The 20,213-nt window shown below is 44.9% G+C and overlaps 1 protein-coding gene across 8 annotated transcripts in view; it reads left to right on the top strand.

Annotated features, from left to right (window-relative positions):
• LOC105917794 (ral GTPase-activating protein subunit beta) overlaps nucleotides 1-20,213 on the top strand; it is a 42,805-nt gene that overhangs the window by 1,037 nt on the left and 21,555 nt on the right. For 6 of the 8 annotated variants that reach the window (XM_036151696.1, XM_036151695.1, XM_036151692.1 and 3 more), the window contains exons 2-7: nucleotides 467-634; nucleotides 7,350-7,552; nucleotides 11,890-12,056; nucleotides 12,127-12,301; nucleotides 12,549-12,680; nucleotides 12,745-12,938. In XM_036151696.1, the coding sequence (XP_036007589.1) occupies nucleotides 488-634; nucleotides 7,350-7,552; nucleotides 11,890-12,056; nucleotides 12,127-12,301; nucleotides 12,549-12,680; nucleotides 12,745-12,938 (1,018 nt within the window). In that variant the 5' untranslated portion in view covers nucleotides 467-487. The remainder of the gene's footprint in view (nucleotides 1-466; nucleotides 635-7,349; nucleotides 7,553-11,889; nucleotides 12,057-12,126; nucleotides 12,302-12,548; nucleotides 12,681-12,744; nucleotides 12,939-20,213) is intronic. The other 2 variants (XM_036151697.1, XM_036151700.1) reach the window with 1 other exon arrangement.

The raw sequence follows: 20,213 nt of genomic DNA, 5'->3' as shown, positions 1-20,213 counted from the left end.
TGAGAGAATCTGCTGTGAGCTCAGGTGAGTTCACCTGTTCCAGGTGTTATTAAGCAGTCTGTGTTCTCGCACTGCTTATTCTGAGAGTTTCTACCTCAGACTGTAGGACTGCACCTGAAATGTTCTGATAAGAGCTCGTATCTCCTACTTCCTGCTCCCTGACCTTTCCTGGGTCAGCAGAACTCCATCAGGGAGGAAAGGAGCTTCAGCTGCTGAGCTGATTCCAGACTTTAACTCTGACGTCATTAGAGTCAGAAACATGGCTGATGGAGGTTCTGGATCAGCTGCAGCGTTCTGATCCACTTTTTAGGCAGACCTGTGAAAACACCGTTGCAGTGATCAGTTCTACTGAAGATAAACATGGATTAGTTTTTCCAGAACTCAGAATTCAGTCCTTTAATCCTGGAAATGTTCTCCAGGTGATAGCAGGTCCACTTTTGATCAATTTCAAATGTCTCTTTTCTAGGTGAGCTGTGATTGGCTGGCAATGGACCAATCACTGAAGGACTATGTGAGTGTGCTCAGTTGTTTCCCGCCTTCTGTGGGCAGAGATGTTGCTGTTGCCGTGGTGAAGCCCCTGGCAGCAGGCCTTGGAAACCCCAGCACCCGCAGCCTGCTGCGTACTGACCGACAGGTAAACACCGATGGTGTCGACAGAACGCGTTTTGACCGTCAGGGCCGGCTGGTTTACATGCAAAATCTGTGGTGGGTCAAGAGGTCCGGCGGCACGTTTTGACATTTAGACCGTCTGAAGCGGCAGACGCCAGAGATGGTAAATCTGAACTTTTGCAGCTGTCAACCAATCAGAGACTCCGCTATGTGGCGTTGTGGCGCTTTTCCTGAGGGGATGGAAGGACCACGAAAAGCCGGGAAGTCAACAATGGAGGACAAACTGCTCGCTGTTTGTGCCCCTCCAATTATCCATGATCAGTGTTGTGCAATTATACACTGTTTAAAGTTATTGAATGTTTATGAAATAACCCTCTGTCTGTTAAGTATTGTCTGGTGATGATCAGCTTTTAAGCTGATATCAGGACAATGGTTGAAAGGAATGAATTTGAGCACTAGCGATCTTTTAACAGCAAAACCTGCACACACATAGAATAAAGGAGAGATAACTTCTTTTCAAGTTCAAGAATTTAATGACAGAAATAAAATGAACATCCAGAGAACATCACTATATAATGCTGTTTATCTGAATTAACACAATATTTTGATTAATAAATCCTCTCTACTAGGCTAGTGAAACTTAACTAAACCACTAAGCAAAATTAAGCTAAAAAGAAGCTAAGCTAAGGAACTATTTACATGCAAAAACAAACAAGAAAAAACAAAAGTGGTTGGTCATAATCAGAATAATTCAGTGTTCAGTGCAGATCTGATTCCAAAAAGCATGGAATGGAGTAAAAAAACATTTGGCATGTGTTTAAATCAATTCACAATGCGAATCCTGAGTTAAACAAAACATTATTTGATGAAATAATATTTTGTTTAAGTTAGATTTCACCTTAAAGAATGTGGATTGTGGTTAAATTAGCTTAACTAATTCAGAATAACATTTGACATGTGTTTCAACCCATTCACAATGCAAAGCCCAAGTTAACCAGAACATTATTTTGAGTAAATAACATTCTGAGGACCTATTTGCTCAGTAAAATGATTACTTTAGGATCGCTTGCCTTTGTTTAAGCGATTCTACCTCCAGACGATAGGGGGCGCTGCGGCGATCGGTCGCTAAAATCAGTTACTTTGAAGTTACCAAAATTGCCTTTAAACCGGCATTCATATTCCATATTAATGCGGGAATAATGCTCATAGCTCTATCTAACGACGGCGCAGAAAAGACAAGCGTTATGCTTTAAAACAAGCTCCTTTGAATGTCCGGAACTGGATGTTAACAGAAGCTAATAGTATTTTGGCTAGCTGGTTTTCGGCATTAACTTTTAAGACTTTAGCTTTATTTTTAGTCATAATGAGTGGGCCGGGTAATGTCCCACCAATGTATGAAACCCTTGTGGAGATAACCTTTGTTATAACCATAAAAACACAAAATAAACAAAGCTGTTTTTGGCGTGGCAGGATTTCTTCCTCCTGCTACTAATGATGAGTTTAAGACTAGCTCCTAACTCCTGTTTCTAGCTCCTGCTGCTAACTCCTACGCCCTTCTCCTCGATCCTATCTCCTGCTCCTAGCTCCTAGCTCCTATCTCCTACCTCCTACCTCCTGCCTCCTGCTCCCTGACCTTTCCTGGGTCAGCAGAACTCCATCAGGGAGGAAAGGAGCTTCAGCTTCTGAGCTGATTCCAGACTTTAACTCTGACGTCATTAGTGACGGAAACACGGAGGATGGAGTCAGAGACATGGAGGATGGAGTCAGAGACATGGAGGATGGAGTCAGAGACATGGAGGATGGAGTCAGAGACGTGGAGGATGGAGTCATAAAGATGGAGTCAGAAAGATGGAGGATGGAGTCAGAAAGATGGAGGATGGAGTCAGAGACGTGGAGGATGGAGTCAGAGACGTGGAGGATGGAGTCAGAGACGTGGAGGATGGAGTCAGAGACATGGAGGATGGAGTCAGAGACATGGAGGATGGAGTCAGAGACATGGAGGATGGAGTCAGAGACATGGAGGATGGAGTCAGAAACATGGAGGATGGAGTCAGAGACATGGAGGATGGAGTCAGAGACGTGGAGGATGGAGTCAGGCTATGCCAATGTCAAGATGGCTCCCTACGCTAAAGCAACACTACATCTTGTTTGTGAGAAATCTACAAGAAATGGTAGATTTATACAATAGAATAATAAAATATAAAAAATGTAAATAAAAGAAAAAAAATATATTTTTATATGCAACCGCTGCCCAACTAGGGTCCTGATTTAATGTGGGCTTTATTTCTTTGTTTCCCTAACAGCTCATATGAACTTGAAGGTATACTATGCAACCGGGGTTGATTTTCCAGCGAGGCTTCCCCCAGAGGGTAAAAGTAAAAGTGCACTGTCATAAAGATGCTCAGCTGTTCTGGTTTCTCCATCAAGCCAGGCGCGGTTGTTTTGAGCTTAGCAGACAGGCGAACGCAACAAAAAGTAAAAAAAACGGCAGTACAAACAATGACTAACACAGTGAAGGTATGAACATCAAGCTTCCCGCAGCGCTATCTTGGCTCGCCAACATTCAAAAAAAAAAAAAAAAAGAAAAATAGTATAATAATAATAAAAAACTGTTTATTTGACGTTAACACACGGTTCTTTGTTGTTGCTTTCGTGCGTGCATATAGTGAATGGCAGGGCAAAAACACATGGAGTTCTCGTCGTAAAGCGAGACTTCTGTGTGTGCGGGCCGAGGGCTCCTGCAATTGCAAGTACGGTATTTCCCCCACAGACCACCAAGGCGGCCGAGAAAACCTTAGTTAGACCTGAAATGACTCATTTAATCATCCAAAACGGTATGGAACACATTAATTAACTGAAAAATGTTGCATAGTATGCCTTTAAGTTTATACATCATATTAAACAGAAAACAAGCTTAACAATAAACGCTCAAAATGGAGGAAAACCCATTCATACTACAAAACGACATCTTTTGCAGTCAATATATCCTCAGGACAATCATTCGATTAAAACCCCACCGCCCTCCCACTGCCTCTGCTCTGCAGACACCAACCTCCTCACGCCATCACCACCAACCATCGGACCTCAGGACCGAACCTTCGCTGCTGATGCCCCCATCCTGTGGAGCTAAATGCCCCAAACCATCAGGAACTCATTACAGATCTTTAGATCTCGTCTCAAAACCCAATTATTTAAACTTGGTTTTTTGTAGTATGGTTTTCTGTATATTTCAGTGTTTTTTTTTTTATTCTTTTGTAAAGCATCTTTGAGTGTCCAAAAAAGCGCTATGTAAGCTTCATGTATTATTATTATTATTATTAATAATATTAATAATAATAATAATAATAATAATAATAATAATAATAATAATAATAACAACGTCTAAAAAGATTTAAAATGTACCATCCACATTACATTCTTTATAAACAGCTCTCTATTTCTGTTCTAACAGGTCAGAATAAAATTAATTTATTGCCTCTTTTTTTATATATATATAACGGTTTCTGAGGTGTTTTATGGTAATCTTGTCATTATATACTATAAAACAGGTAAATGGTCAGTTACATCGCAAATCAGTAGGCCACTAGATTCTAAATAATTTGTAATATCAGACTGCAGCGTTGTGCGAAGTAATTCTACAAGACTTAGTAATAGTTGGATAAAGACACATTCTGTACTTCTGTTAACATATTCATCCGTTTAATTGTAGTTATTTGTTAAATCCACAGATAAATGCTGTTTTATTACTTATTTCTAAAAACATTTTTTCTATCCAACCTGGAAAAGAAATGTAGAATAATAATAATAATTGCCTCCTGCCTCTGTGCTCGGGGAAGGTGGGTCTTCGGTTCTCCACAACCACTATCAATCTATTTCCTTCTGGATAATTTTCACCTAAACTAGTGCACTCTCACAAACTCCCACAGGTGCTGGGTCCCAGGTATTAAATGTTCACTTATATACAGAAAGCCTATAATTAATTTATTTATTTTCTTTCACTTTCTTTTTTCAAGTATCACATTACACATGTCAGTTTAAATAATAATGCATATGATTTAGAAATGGTATCAAGGTGTTATTCGATTGTATCTGTTGCTTTATGTCTGTTGGTTGTGCTGTTCTCTTTGTGTCTCTTTCCAGGTGATGGAGCAGACAGAGGACGTTTAATCATTCTCTCCCTTTTATCTCTTCTTTCTTTCACCTCTACTCTTTTTTTTTTCTTTTCTTTCTCTTTCACTTTTTGTTCTTCCTTTACTCTCCCATTGTAGTGTCCATATAATTTGAAATTCTCCTTGCAGGAATCATAATAAAGCTATTTACAAGCATAAATCAAGTGGAGCACTATGGCGAAAGCTGTTCGCTCCACTTGTAAAAGCAAAATCTGTCGAGCTCTATCTGGCATTGAGACATCAATTCCTATTGCCACATTGCTAGACAGGACACTGGGGACATAATAATAATAATAATAATAATAATTGAACTTTATTGATCTCACAATGGAGAATTTCACTTCTGCATCTTAACCCATCCCCTTGGGGAGCAGTGGGCTGCCATGTACGGCGCCTGGGGAGCAATCTGGGGTTAAGGGTCTTGCTCAGGGACCCAGAGTGCAGGCAGTGGGGATCTAACCGGGTACTTGCATCCTTTAACTGAGTGCAAGCACACTGCTCTAACCACTTGGCCTATAAATACAGCTTACAATAATGTTAAGATAAAGTATCTCTATTGTTATATACTCCAATGTACCCATAACTGACATTGTACGGAAGCATATTGTTGTCACTTGAGAAATTCTTTTGAAAATTGCCATCATTTCTATTATTTTAAAATTTAATGTTATTGTGGACATATAGAGTAACTCTACCTCTCTTTTTATTGTTTCTGTTTATGTAGTTTAAGTTCTAACCATTAAATTCAAAATCAATGCCTTTATCTTCATTTAACCATGAGATTGCAATTATACTAAATGGCTTTGTAAACATAAGTAATATTTAATTCTATTGAAGTTCAGAATCAGAATCAGACATACTTTAATAATCCCAGAGGGAAATTGTTGTTTCAGTGCCATCACCATTACATAAACATCACAAACATTTCAGGGGGGAGACGGTTCACTGGGGCTGTGCTGCCAAGGACAAAAACTGTCCACAAGGTGCTGCACTTATCTGTTGAAGGAAGATTACAACAACATGGGGGAAGGGAGGGAGAAAAAAAATGTAACAATTTATGCTCTCACCAATAAAGAGTCAAACAACCGACAAAAAAAACCCCTCATAGCACGAAAAGCACAAATAACACAAGACACATATATGCAGAAGAAGGTAAACATTGAGACCCGTCGCGTGTGCGTAGTTCATCAGTTTTATGAGCATTAGTTATGCGTGTGTGTCTGGGTGAAAGTGTTTATATCTCTGTGAACGCTCTCCAGAGGCCGTTGTCCTTGATGTTATCAGCCGGCCAACAGTTCAGAGAAGCATCCTCAGGTGTCAGCGGGGGAGGGGGAGGGGGGGGGGGGGCTTTTCTGAGCACTCTCCGCCATAACAATCCAGGAGTAGAGATAGGGAGGGCGAAATCCAAATATGTTATTTGTTATGAGACAAGCTGCACTGACTTTCCTGTCAGCTTTTAAGTCTTTTGCTGGCTCCACATAAATCCAATTTTCAGAATTTCTGGGCTTTTCTGTGCTACACTTCCAGATTTTATCCCATCTCCCCTTGAGTCCAACCACCAAAGTCAGTCTGCGTTCCAACACAGGCAGCTTTTCGGCTTCGCTCCATTCACCTGCCAGGTTTATCCGTTCACCGCCTTAGTGAGCGCTTCATGCAGCCGGCAGCCTGATCAAGGCCAAATGGCTACCGACATCCGCTGTATTTGCTGATACTTCAAAAACCACAAAAACCAATAAGTAGAGATCCCAGTATCCTTAATCCAATGTAAAAATTTCAAACGTCCAGGAATGACAAAGTGGAAAGACACACCGTTTTCCTCCAGGAATTTAGGGTGTATCTCACAAAATAAGTCAAATCAGGACCGTACGGGTCCCCCTTTGGTTGCCTACCCGTCGAAAAAAATGTATCCATAGTATTGAGAGACCAGCTTACCAGATGCCGTGTTTTTCAGAGTTCGGTTGATATGAAGAAAGTGCTCAGAAGACAAGACATAGCAAAGCAGGAGAGGGGGGGGGGGGGGGGGGTAAAAGCTGCAGAGGAGAGAAAGACACGACCGACCTCGAAGAGAGACAGAACAGACTACAATACATGCTTCAAATATTGAAATGAATTGAAAACCAAGTTGTTTAAGGAGGTATTCCCTTTGATCAGTGGTCCTATTTTAGACATGATTAATCTATCCTTGGTAAATGGATATGTACCACAGGCTTTTAAAGTAGCTGTTATTAAACCTTTACTTAAGAAACCATCTCTTGATCAAGATGAGTTAGTAAATTACAGACCTATATCTAATCCTCTTTTCCTGTAGATCCTGTAGATGTTTACTTTGAAAACATAATTCAGACAGTCTTCTGCTACTAAAGGTTTCCATCCTGGACTCACCTGAGAACCTGATGAAACAGCCTGGAGATCAAACGCTGATCTCTGATTAATTGATCATCAGTCTCGACTTTATAGTCAGTCTGCTGATCTGATGGTAAAGGTTCTTGTGGGCGGTTCATATCTCATCAGGTTCACTGGTTTCCTGCCACAGCACAGAACCCTGTCAGGTAAATTTCAATGTCTTTTCAGGTGAAGTGGACCATGGAGGTCCTGTGTTACGGTCTCACGCTGCCATTGGACAGAGACACTGTCAGACTCTGTGTGGACGTTTACACTGATTGGATGATGGCACTGGTGTCCCAGCGAAGCTCCACCCCTCTACCTATCAGCAGAGATCCCAACCTGTACACCCAGAGGATCGTTCGACATCTCTACAGCCTCTTCCTGCCCAGGTACCCTCTCACCTGGACCTGAACCCAGACCTAGATCTAGACCAGACTATTGACCCGAAGCCACAAAATAAACTCAGACCTGACACTAAAACTCAAACTCTGACCTGAATCTTGTCCAAAACATAAACCTGAAGCAAAAACCTAAGACTGAGATTTGATCCTAAGATCATCCATATGTTGTGCAATTTTAACTGGTTGATTATTAATCAATATTCTAATTAATAAGCTTGTAATTGCATATACAAAATAAGTCCAACCATTCTTTTTATTTCTTTTAGTTTTATTTTTTAATTATTTTTTCAAGTCCTTTCTGACAGTGTAGCGTTAACAATTGTTGTCTTAATGTCAAAAAGAGTCCAACGGGTTTTACTTTCACCAGTGGAGCCTTACTGCTCTCACCATGGAGCTCCACTTGGTTTATATCTGCAAGAAGCTTTATTTTAAATAAAAGAGATAAGAGATGTTATGCTGGGACTATTTCATGTTCAATGGACACAGAAACAGGTAGAAGAGGAAAAACGAAGAGAAACAGACAAAATGGTAAAAGGAAGAAAAGGTGAAAGAGAAAGAGGAGAGGAGAGGGAGAGAGTGATATAACATCCTCTGAGTCTGCTTCTACACCTGCAGAGAGAGATATAAAGAACAGCAGAACCAGCTGATAAAGTATTACAGGAACAACCAACACCTTGATACCATCACTGAATAATATACAGGATTAATTAATACCACATGTAGAAAGTGACAGCTGTAGGTAATAACAGGATTAATTAATACAACATGTAGAAAGTGACAGCTGGAGATAATAACAGGATTAATTAATACGACATGTAGAAAGTGACAGCTGAAGGTAATAACAGGATTAATTAATACGACATGTAGAAAGTGACAGCTAAAGATAATAACAGGATTAATTAATACGACATGTAGAAAGTGACAGCTAAAGATAATAACAGGATTAATTAATACGACATGTAGAAAGTGACAGCTGGAGATAATAACAGGATTAATTAATACGACATGTAGAAAGTGACAGCTGAAGATAATAACAGGATTAATTAATACAACATGTAGAAAGTGACAGTTGAAGATAATAACAGGATTAATTAATACGACATGTAGAAAGTGACAGCTGAAGATAATAACAGGATTAATTAATACGACATGTAGAAAGTGACAGCTGAAGATAACAACAGGATTAATTAATACGACATGTAGAAAGTGACAGCTGAAGGTAATAACAGGATTAATTAATACGACATGTAGAAAGTGACAGCTGAAGATAATAACAGGATTAATTAATACGACATGTAGAAAGTGACTGCTGAAGATAATAACAGGATTAATTAATACGACATGTAGAAAGTGACAGCTGAAGATAATAACAGGATTAATTAATACGACATGTAGAAAGTGACAGCTGAAGATAATAACAGGATTAATTAATACGACATGTAGAAAGTGACTGCTGAAGATAACAACAGGATTAATTAATACGACATGTAGAAAGTGACAGTTGAAGATGATAACAGGATTAATTAATACGACATGTAGAAAGTGACAGCTGAAGGTAATAACAGGAGTTTATGGATAGAAGTGAGGCGGTAGTACCTGGATCCACCTGCAGGTGTTGGTGAGAGTGAACTTGTGTCTGTGAGGTTTATCCATGAGAAAAATGCTCAGCAGTGACTGTGAGGAACCAAAGACCCCCAGAGCACCAAGGCAGACCAAATCTTGAATAATCTTTGACCTGTATAGTGTCCTCTGTGAAGGATTTTGTGTTGTATTAGTTGTAGATTTGGGTTTCTAGTCATTTTGAAAGTTCTTAGACATATCTGAGCCCAGAAGTTTTGTTCAAAGCTGACTGATAGATTCTCTTCCCATTTCATAATAGGAACAGATATTGAATCATCTAGTTTAGACAGTATCCTATATAATTTAGACAGTAGTTTTGGAGGGTTTAGACCCAGGAACTCTAATATATTTATTGGGATTTGTAAACCACCTTTAATATGCTTAAATTTATTTCTAATTATAGATTTTATTTGTTGATATTCTAAGAATTTATTTTTAATAACACTATATTTTATGTTTAATCTATCAAATGTGATGAACTCGGTTCCATCAAATAAATGTTCCAGGTATTAAATGCCTTTATTCTTCCAGTATGTAAAGTTTATCATATTATTATTTTGTAGGATATCAGGGTTGTTCCAGATAGGTGTACGACTGCATGGGATAAGGGATGACTTTGTCATTTTAAGAAACTCCCACCATGCTGTCAGAGATGAGCTGATGTTAATATTTTAAAACATGTAAGCCGTTTTATATTTGAGCTAATAAACGGTAAATCTAAAATCATGATATTATTGCATATTTTCTGTTCTATGTCTATCCAGGGCTTGTCTAAAGGATTATGTTTTATCCATTTAGTGATATATTGTAGCCTATTTGCCAAGTAGTAGTTATGGAAGTTAGGCAGATCTAGTCCCCCTCTGTCTTTAGTTTTCTGTAGCGTCTTTAAGCTGATGGGGGGGGGGGGGGGGGGTTATCTTTCCAAAGAAATTTAGAAATGGAGGAGTCGAGATATTTAAACCAATCAAATAGTGGTTTATTGGGGATCATTGAGAATAAGTAATCAATTCTAGGTAAAATCAATTAAATTTTATTTATATAGCGCTAGTTCAAAACACACGTCATCTCAAGGCTGTTCACAAAGCAGAATTCAATCAAATTCAGAGCAGAGACACAGAAAGCACAGAAGCTCACATTGACCCAGGAGTACTTTCTATGTTAGAGAAGACAGAGCAGAGACACAGAAAGCACAGAAGCTCACATTGACCCAGGAGTACTTTCTATGGTAGATGGTAATAGAGGATGATCTGCCTCCCCTGATGATGTCACAGCTAACAGAACGCCAGACCAGGTGTACCTTCTATGAAGAGAAAAATTACAGAGAACAAAATGTTAAAAGCTGAAATAACAGCAAACAATGCAGATTGGAGAGCAGTAGGAGAACTCAGCAGAGAGAGAGAAATAGACCCTGATGTCCTCCAGCAGCCTAAGCCTATAGCAGCATAACTATAGAGGTAGCTCAGGGTAACATGAGCCACTCTGACTAGAAGCTTTGTCACAAAGGAAAGTTTTAAGATTAGTCTTAAAAGTAGACGGGGTGTCTGCCTCACGGACCAAAACTGGGAGTTGGTTCCACAGGAGAGGAGCCTGACAGCTAAAGGATCTGCCTCCCATTCTACTTTTAGAGACTCTAGGAACCACCAGCAGACCTGCAGTCTGAGAGCGAAGTGCTCTGTTAGGAACATACGGGGTAATCAGAGCTCTGATATATGATGGAGCTTGATTATTAAGGGCTTTATACGTTAGAAGGAGAATTTTAAATTCTATTCTTGAACCCAGTCCCAATCTCAAACTTGAATCAATCTAAGCTAGTAACTACAATATCTGAATTCAGCCTAGAACCAAACCCTGTTTCCAGTTTGTTGACTCTATTTAGTTTTCCTTCTGGTAAGGTTGTGATTCTTGTCAGGATAGAACCGATCCCAGATGACAGTTCTGGTCACTTTTAAGATAGTTTATCTGTTACATTCTGCTACAGCTGGGCCGTAGAATGTGTTTTTTCGGTGCTGATAAAATTGTTTTGTTTTCTAATTTTCTCACTCTACTGATTTCTACTGTTCTCCAGTTTTGCATTGTATTACATTGAAATGACTGTCGTCATTTCAGCTTTTAACTTTTTGCTCTCTCTGTTTTTCTTCATAGTAGGTACACCTGGTCTGGCGTTCTGTTAACTGTGACATCATCCAGAGAAGACGGCTCACCCGCTACTACCATCTAATGTAGAACAGATTACTAGATCAATGTGTGCTTCTGTGCTTTTTTGTTTCTCTTGTTGTGTCTCTGTTCTGTCTTCTGTAACCCCAGTCGGTCGAGGCAGATGACCGTTTATACTGAGCCCGGTTCTGCCGGAGATTTTTCCTTCCCGTTAATGGGTGGTTTTTCTTCCCACTGTCGCTTCATGCTTGCTCAGTATGAGGGATTGCAGCAAAGCCATGTACAATGCAGACGACTCTCCCTGTGGCTCTACGGTTCCCCAGGAGTGAATGCTGCTTGTTGGGACTTTGATGCAATCAACTGGTTTCCTTATATAGGACATTTTTGACCAATCTGCATAATCTGACCCAATCTGTATAATATGATTGAACTTGACTTTGTAAAGTGCCTTGAGATGACATGTTTCATGATTTGGCGCTATATAAATAAAATTGAATTGAATTGAATTGAATTAAACATACAACTAAAGTCTTTTTGTCCCATTCTCTTAGGTCAGACCAGGTGAGTCCGGTCCACCGGTCTCTCTGCCAGCAGGTGCTGTGTTCTGTTCAGTCTCTGGCCAGAGAGAGTTCAGTGATGAGCAGAGAAACCTGGGAGACTCTGCTGCACTTCTTGCTGCGCATCAACCACACCGTGCTGACTCCGCCCACTCCTTCAGGTAAGACCACATACCTGCTCTTTATATCACATTGTCATGTTTTCCACTTGTCCATCTCACCTGTGATCAGAAGGCATATCGGACCTGTCCGTGGCCGTCCTCCTGGAGGTGTGGCTGCTGGCGTGTTCTCGCTGTTTTCCATCCCGCTCTCTGTGGCAGACGTTCAGACAGATGTTTGGCAGCTGGAGACATCAGCCTGCGGTTGTGGAGCAGTGGAGTCGAGTTGCTGCAGCATTAACCTCCAGGTCCATTTCCAGTCTCAGGGTCTTAATGTGTCATGTTGGTTATGTTGCATTGCTGAAGTTCTGGAGGTCCAACGCTGTTGGATTGGTGTTGCTCTTCTGCTCTGTTGTTGCGTCATTGGTTCCAGGCTTTTGTCTGTGATGTTTTGGACAATCTCTCTCTTGGGTCTGTGTTGGTTCTGTGTTGGTTCTGAGTCAGATCAGTGTCGGGTTATTTTGGATCAGAGTTCTGACACTTTGCTCCTCTCAGGCTGCTTCCTCAGAGGTTTGGGCCATCCTATCCTCATTTTGAAGTTCCAGATGAAGATGCTGCTCTGGTTCCTGCAGACATGGAGGACGAACGTGTCTCTCACACCTGGTTCCAGGTCCTACACCTGTTCAGGTAACCTGTTCATGGTCTTCGTTTGGTCTTACTGGAAACCTGATTGGTCTCTTGCTTCCTGCAGGAACCCAGCGGACCTGACTTGCTCAGTAGCTGGTTCCTCTGCGACCTCCTCCCAGGATATGTTTGAGCGAGAAAACGCTCACCTGCCAGGGATCTTCTTCAGAGCCATGAGAGCAGTCAGCGAACTGGTCAACGCCTTCCTCGGTACTGCACCTGTACCAGAACTAGAACTCACGCAGAATTCAGCTTGGTATGGTAAATGGTAAAGTGTCTGTTCTAGCATAGCGTTTAATCAAGTCCTTAGAACCCCAAAGTTCTTCACATGCATTCAGTCATTCCCCCATTCACTCACACATTAGCACGCTGGCGGTGGTGAGCTGCGTCGTAGCCACAGCTGCCCTGGAGCAGAAGTGGTGCTGCCATACCATTGGTGCCACCGGGCTCTCTGATCACCAGCAGCAGGCAAAGAATGGCATAAGATAACAGTCAATATGCACAAGTGTCTGAATTTCTAAATGTGAGTCAATAAACGTGAATCATTTTGTTCCTTGTCAACTCTTACATGTTTCATCAGGAGTTTCATCTGTGAGGATACAAATTTAGAAGTTCTGAATAAAGTTACAACTTTGCAACAACACATTCAAGTACAAATCACAAGTTGCTGAGTAGGAATCTACAAACTCTGATGAAGCTGTTACACACCTTCCAGTTGGTGCTGGAAGTGAAATGTTTACTCTTACGTGTAAGAGTTGACAAGGAACAAATATAAATCTTAAATTTATTCAAGTTTATTGACTAAACATTTACAAATTCAGACACTAATGCATACGTTTACATTTACTGTTATCTTATCCCATATATTTTAATCATCTCTGGAGGTTACCCCAATAAATCACACCAAACAGTGTGTCCTGCATAAAGTTCAATTGTCCTCTTTGTTCTCCAGAAAAGTCTGAGGAGGCAGGTGTTAAAGCAGCATGGTGTAACTTTTAACCACTAGGGGGCGCTAGACCTGCAAGTTACAGGTCTAGTTGCTCACTGGCAACACTGCACTGTTGCAAAATGAAATGGTCTCCCGTTAGAATCTGACAGAAGATTGAAAAGTCACAAAGTTATTTGTAAAGACGATTCACCTCAATAGGTTAAATCCTACATCAGAAAACCAAATATATGTCTGATCAGGCAAGTGTCATCTCTGTTTTGTTTTTACGGGACCTAGAGCAGTAGTTTTCAATTCCAGTCCTCGGGAAACACTGTCCTACATGTTTTAGATATCTATGCTCCAGCAAACCTGAATCAATAATTGCATTACTTCCTCAGCTGTCATTAAGGGCTGCAGACGCCTCTTCATCACCATTTTATTTAAGACAGGTGTGTGGAGGGAGGGAAACACCTAAAACAAAATGCAGCTGCCCGTCTCCTAACTGGCACACGTAAACGTGACCACATATCACCGTTCTAGCCTCGCTGCATTGGCTTCCAGTTGTTTTTAGAATAGATTTTAAAGGCATACTATGCAACATTTTTCAGTTAATTAATGTGTTCCATACCGTTTTGGATGATTAAATGAGTCATTTCAGGTGGAACAAAGGTTTTCTCGGCCGCCCTGGTGGTCTGTGGGGGAAATACCGTACTTGCTATTGCAGGAGCCCTCGGCCCGCACACACAGAAGTCTCGCTTTACGACGAGAACTCCATGTGTTTTTGCCCTGCCATTCACTATATGCACGCACGAAAGCAACAACAAAGAACCGCGTGTTAACGTCAAATAAACATGCAAGCATATCGAGTTTTATTATTATTATTATAGGCGGCGGTGGTAGCGTCTCGCCAACATAAAAAAAAAAAAAAAAAATAATAATAATAAAACTGGAGAGGCGGTGGCGGCGGCCGCCTCGCCAAGATAGCGCTGTGGGAAGCCTGATGTTCATACCTTCACTGTGTTAGTCATTGTTTGTACTGCCGTTTTTTCCACTTTTCGTTGCGTTCGCCTGTCTGCTAAGCTCAAAACAACCGCACCTGGCTTGATGGAGAAACGAAAGTTACTGCTGTAACTACGGTTCTATGAATCCCGGATGACCGCCAGAGGCGGTGCTTTAAGCACTGAATGATCATTCTTGCGCATGCGCAGGTCGAGTACTAATGACAACAAAGTCACCTGTGACCTGCCGGGTGCCACGTGACTCTATATAGTCACGTGGCACCCGGCGTTCAATCCCTCAATCTTCTCGTGAAAAGCAGAGATTCCGAGGGACCAAGCACTCTGGCGGTCATCCGGGATTCATAGAACCGTAGTTACAGCAGTAACTTTCGTTCTATTTCATCCCTACTGACCGCCAGAGGCGGTGCTTTAAGCACTGGATGACTTATGTCAACAAGGTCACGAGGAATCAGCAATATTCACCTAACGTGTTGTAGATGTATGCTGCTCCAGAATTCTTTGAAGGGGATGAGGCACAGCCACATTCACCCTGTAAAACCGAGTAAAGGTACTCTGTGATTTCCAGGAGGCCGCACGGCATATAACATCCAACGGCACCCCAGTCATGGCAGCAAACGATGTCGACATGCCCCTTGTAGAGTGGCACTTCACTCCTGTCGGCAGAGGCTGGTCCTGCAAGGCATAAGCCTTGGAGATCAAATCCACAACCCAGTATGCCAGTCGCTGCTTAGAAAGTGCCTGACCTTTCCGTGAGCCGGCGTAGCAAACAAAAAGGCTATTTGTCTTTCGGAAGGATGCCGTGACATTGATATATGCCTCAAGGGCACGAACAGGGCACAGTGGTTCGGAGGGGCATCCCGTATCAAACCGAGCAAGATGGAGTGGCTGGTTACCGTCCGCCCCCAGTGACACCTTAGGAATGAACGCTGCGTCAGGCCACAGTGTGACACCTGACCCATCAGGATTCCACCGGCAGCAGGGCTCGGCCACCGAGAGAGCCTGCAGTTCACCCACACGCTTTGCTGAAACCATCGCCAAAAGGAACGCTGTCTTCAGTGAGAGCCATTTGAGGTCTGCTGATGCCAGGGGCTCAAATGGGTGGGATCGAAGAGCTTCAAGCACCAGAGAAAGGTCCCATGCCGGTGCCACAGGGCGGTTGGGTGGATGCAAACGCCGAGCACCTCTCATAAACAGCACAACGTCTTTGTCTCGGCCCACTGTGCAACCATTCAGCCCGACATGCCGACAGGAAATGGCAGCAACATATACTTTTAAGGTAGATGGAGACCGCCCCTGATCCAGCAATTCCTGCAGGAAGGTCAGTATGTCAGAGACTGAACACTGCACCGGGTCCTGCCCTTTATTACGGCACCAGGTTGCAAAGAGAGCCCACTTGTTATCATAGACAGCTCGTGTGGATGGCGCCCATGCATTAGCCATTGTATGCCCTACTGACCCAGTGTATCTCGAGAAAGTGGACCCCGGCCTTGCAGGGGCCAAATCCAGAGCTGGAGCCGGTCTGGTTTGGGGTGCAAAATCTGACCCCCCAGCTGGGAGAGGAGATCCGTCCTGCAGGGGAGACGCATTGGCGAGCCAGAGCTGAGCTCGTGCAGTAGAGGAAACCAAGTCCTCGCTGGCCAGAAGGGTGCTACCAGCAGAACCCTGTGCCCTTCCTGGCGTACCCTTAGGAGAGTCTGAAAAAGCAGACTGAACGGTGGAAAGGCGTAAAGGAGGGTCCGGGGCCAGTCGTGTGCCAGCGCATCGTGGCCCAGAGGGCTGCTGTCGTCCAAGGAGAACCAAAGGGGGCAGTGAAATGCGTCCTTTGAGGCAAAGAGGTCCACGTCCGCCCTGCCGAAGACCTTCCAGATGTCCTCCACTACCTCTTGGTGAAGCTTCCACTCTCCTGGAAGCGGCTTCTGGCGGGATAGAAAATCTGCTGGCACATTCTCTGGCCCGGGGATGTAGGCTGCTCTGAGGCTGGCCAAGTATGGAGCTGCCCAGGTTAGCAGCTGTTGAGTCAAACACAACAGTTTCCTTGACCTGGTACCCCCTTGGTGGTTGATGTGAAAAACCACAGCAGTGTTGTCTGACCTCACTAGCACATGCTTTCCCTGCAAGCCTGGGAGAAAGCTCTGAAGAGCCAGAAGTACAGCCTGTAATTCCAGGACATTGATGTGTTCCCTGCACTGCCGCTGGGACCATGTCCCTTGTGCCATTTGGCCCCGCCAGGTTGCACCCCAGCCCGTGGAGGATGCATCCGTAAACACAACTTCCCGACGACACGGGAGGGAGCCGAGCGGAACCCCTGTCGTCATAAACGCCCTGACCCTCCACTGGGACAGAGACTGAAGACACTGAGGCCCCACCCAAAGTCGTCTGAGACGATGAGTGTTCCGTGTGGAGTCCAGACCAAAGCTGTTCTACCACATCTGGAGGGGCCGCAATGACAGCAGTCCCAAGGGCACTACGGCAGATACGGCTGTGAGCATGCCCAAAAGGCGAAGATACCGCACAAGAGGTGGTGCCATGCCACGCCTGAATTCTGGAAGGATGCTTAATACGCTGTTCACCCGCTGGGGTGACGGGCAAGCGGTCATCGACACAGAGAGCATGCCCAAAAGGCGAAGATACCGCACAAGAGGTGGTGCCATGCCACGCCTGAATTCTGGAAGGATGCTTAATACGCTGTTCACCCGCTGGGGTGACGGGCAAGCGGTCATCGACACAGAATCCATGGCAATGCCCAGGAAGACAGTCTGCTGTGAGGGAGTCAGACTGCTTTTCTCCATGTTTACCTGCAAGCCCAAACATCCCACATGATGGAGCACTAACCGGGTATCTCGGACTGCCTGGTTCCGTGTCGCGGCACAAATGAGCCAGTCGTCCAGGTAAGGGAGGATTCTTATTCCTTGTGCCTGCAGAGGAGAGAGGGCCGCTGCGACACATCGGGTGAACACCCTGGGAGACAGCGAAAGTCCGAACGGGAGGACCTTGAACTGGAAGTGCCTCCCCTGAAAGGCAAAACGAAGAAACCGGCAATGTGGCGGAGCGATTGGAACATGAAAATAGGCATCCTTGAGATCTATTGAAGTGAACCAATCGCCCAGGGAAATTGCCTGCAATACTTCCTTGATGGTCAGCATATGAAAAGGCATGACCTTCAGGTACGCATTCAGGCCTCTGAGGTCCAAGACTGGACGCAGGCCCCCAGTCTTCTTCGGAACCAGAAAATATATTGAATAAAAGCCCCCTGGATCCCGCAGGGGGTCCACAGGCACTATAGCGCCCTTGGCCAGCAAGGTGCAGATTTCCTGGTTTAGTGCCTGTGCCTTCACCGGGTCGCGGATCACAGTCATCCTGACCTGGCCAGGGACGGGTGGCCTGCGGCGGAATTGAAGACGGTACCCCCTGGACAGTGTGGACAACACCCACAAATCTGGGGTGTGGGCAGCCCAGAAGCCGAGCTGTCCTGGGGTAAAACAACCGACCGCAGGCCCTAAGGCGTCATCTGCGGGCCCCACGGCCCCTTGAAGGCTTGGGAGGACGCCGACAAGACTGCATGGCTCGAAAGGAACGAGATGACCTCGCCCCAGCTTGGCCTTGAGCCTGGTTTCCGTGACCTGGAGCAGGCCTTTGGACCGATGTCTGGGCTGGTACCAGCCCCTGTGGCTCAAGGGAAAGAGATGGGCGTGAAGGCCTCCGCGAAGGACCCGCAGCTGCCAAAGTGCGGACTGGTTGGCGATCACGTCTTTGAAGGCCTGCCAGCTGCTGCCTTGTTCTAGAGGCCTGAGCTGTACGGTCCAATGCCTCCAGTGCTGCAGAGCCAAAAAGTTCCCCCGGAACGACAGGCAGGGCCCGAAGGGTTCTCCTACAAGGATCAGTAAGAGGCGACTGCGCCAACCAGACCTGGCGGCGAGCATGAACCAGCGTGGACAGTGTGCGTCCAAGCTCTCTAGTCATGAGAGCAAAGGCCTGCAGAGATGCATCAACCAGGCCTTGCGTGGTCCAGTGGAACAGACTCCAGTGAGGAAGACAGGGCCAACATAAGATGGGAGAGAGAGTTCCCAATCCGGCCCATGCGGGCCCCAGAGTCATAGGCCTTGCAGAGAAGGTCGTTAGTAATGCGACACTGAGGGCGCGGACAACGCGCATTGGGCCGCAAAACCTCATCAGGTGGACCAATAAGAGAGGCAATGCCAGGTTCCACCACTGGCATCTGCCCCAAGCCAACCCTGGGTGCCTCCTGCATAGCTGCCAGGACCCTGCCATCTGTTGTCAGACGTGAAAGCGCCTTGGTGTCTGACCAGCAAGCATGCAGCTCCCGTATATACTCCCCAGAGGGAGGAACCACAAAGGCAGTCTCTGATCTACTGCGCTTAAAGAAGGCGCTGGAAGCTGCAGGCTGGGTCTGAGGAACATCAATATGTAAACGGGCAAGAGCCGTTCGGATGGCGGCTGTCACAGACTCCCCCGTATCCTCCTGGGAGGCAATGAAGTCAGACCCGGAGGCCCCGGAGCCCAGCTCCTGGAGGTCCTCACAGAAGTGGGTGCCAGAGGCCGCCACAGAAATAGCATCATCATCATCATCCATGACTGACACTTCATCCTGCTGGGGAGGGAGAGCCGCGCTGCCATCACCCCCAGCCTGAAAGGACTGGAGAAGGGCCTTCATTTCGGCCAGCTCCGAGGTGAGATGATCCACTCTTGTGGACAATCTCCCTGCATCAGTCTGTCTGGCTCGTTTTGGCGGCACCAAAGGTGCAGCCACAGTTGGCCGTTTGCACATCGTCTTTCCCGGTGGCAACAGACTATGCGGCGCAGCGCAACCAGTCGGTAGACCCAGTCGATAGACTGCCGCAGCGCAGCCAACCGACTCAGCCTCACCGACCGGGGCATGACGGAGCAGTTAGGGCAGGCATCATCCGACAGCGCCTCCCGGAGATGTTTCACACCAAGACAGGAGGGACACAAATCATGCCCGTCGTCGGGCTGAAGCGGAGCCAGACAGGTCGAGCAACACAAATTTTCCAGCATCATAATGCTGAAGGCGTGATCAGCCCGCCACCAACAAGAAGTCACCACGAGCAGGAAACGCCACCGGCGACTCTGTTGTAGGAAAACTCCCTTAGAGGTTTCGAACACAGCGTGAGCAGAAACGCCACCAGCGAGTCGGCTTGTTAACTAAGGATGAACTCAACGCGAGCAGAAAACGCTACTGCTGAGTCAGATAAACTTATAGAGAACTCAACGCGAGCAGCAACGCTACTGGTGAGTAAAAAGAACCACAAAATTACCGTGGTAAATCAGCGCGAGCAGTAAACTACTGCTGAGAAAAGAACAAAACTTACCAGTTCATGTCGCTGCGACCGCAGATCTGGTAAGGTGAAAGCAGCTTGTGCAGCCCCTGGAGGGCGAGACTTACCCGCAGCTCCGACCCAACCCCGTCACGGGGCTACCAGCAACAAGCAGCTAGGTTTAGCACGTGCTAAACACAGAAGCAGTCAGCTTCACACGACCAGACCTGCGCGCGAGAAGAACGAAGGGATTGAACGCCGGGTGCCACGTGACTATTTAGAGTCACGTGGGTCC

This window comes from Fundulus heteroclitus, chromosome 20 (genome assembly GCF_011125445.2).
Source record: "Fundulus heteroclitus isolate FHET01 chromosome 20, MU-UCD_Fhet_4.1, whole genome shotgun sequence".
Lineage (NCBI taxonomy): Eukaryota > Metazoa > Chordata > Actinopteri > Cyprinodontiformes > Fundulidae > Fundulus > Fundulus heteroclitus.
The sequence above is the reverse complement of the archived record's forward strand: the minus strand, read 5'-3'. Positions and strand labels throughout refer to the sequence as shown.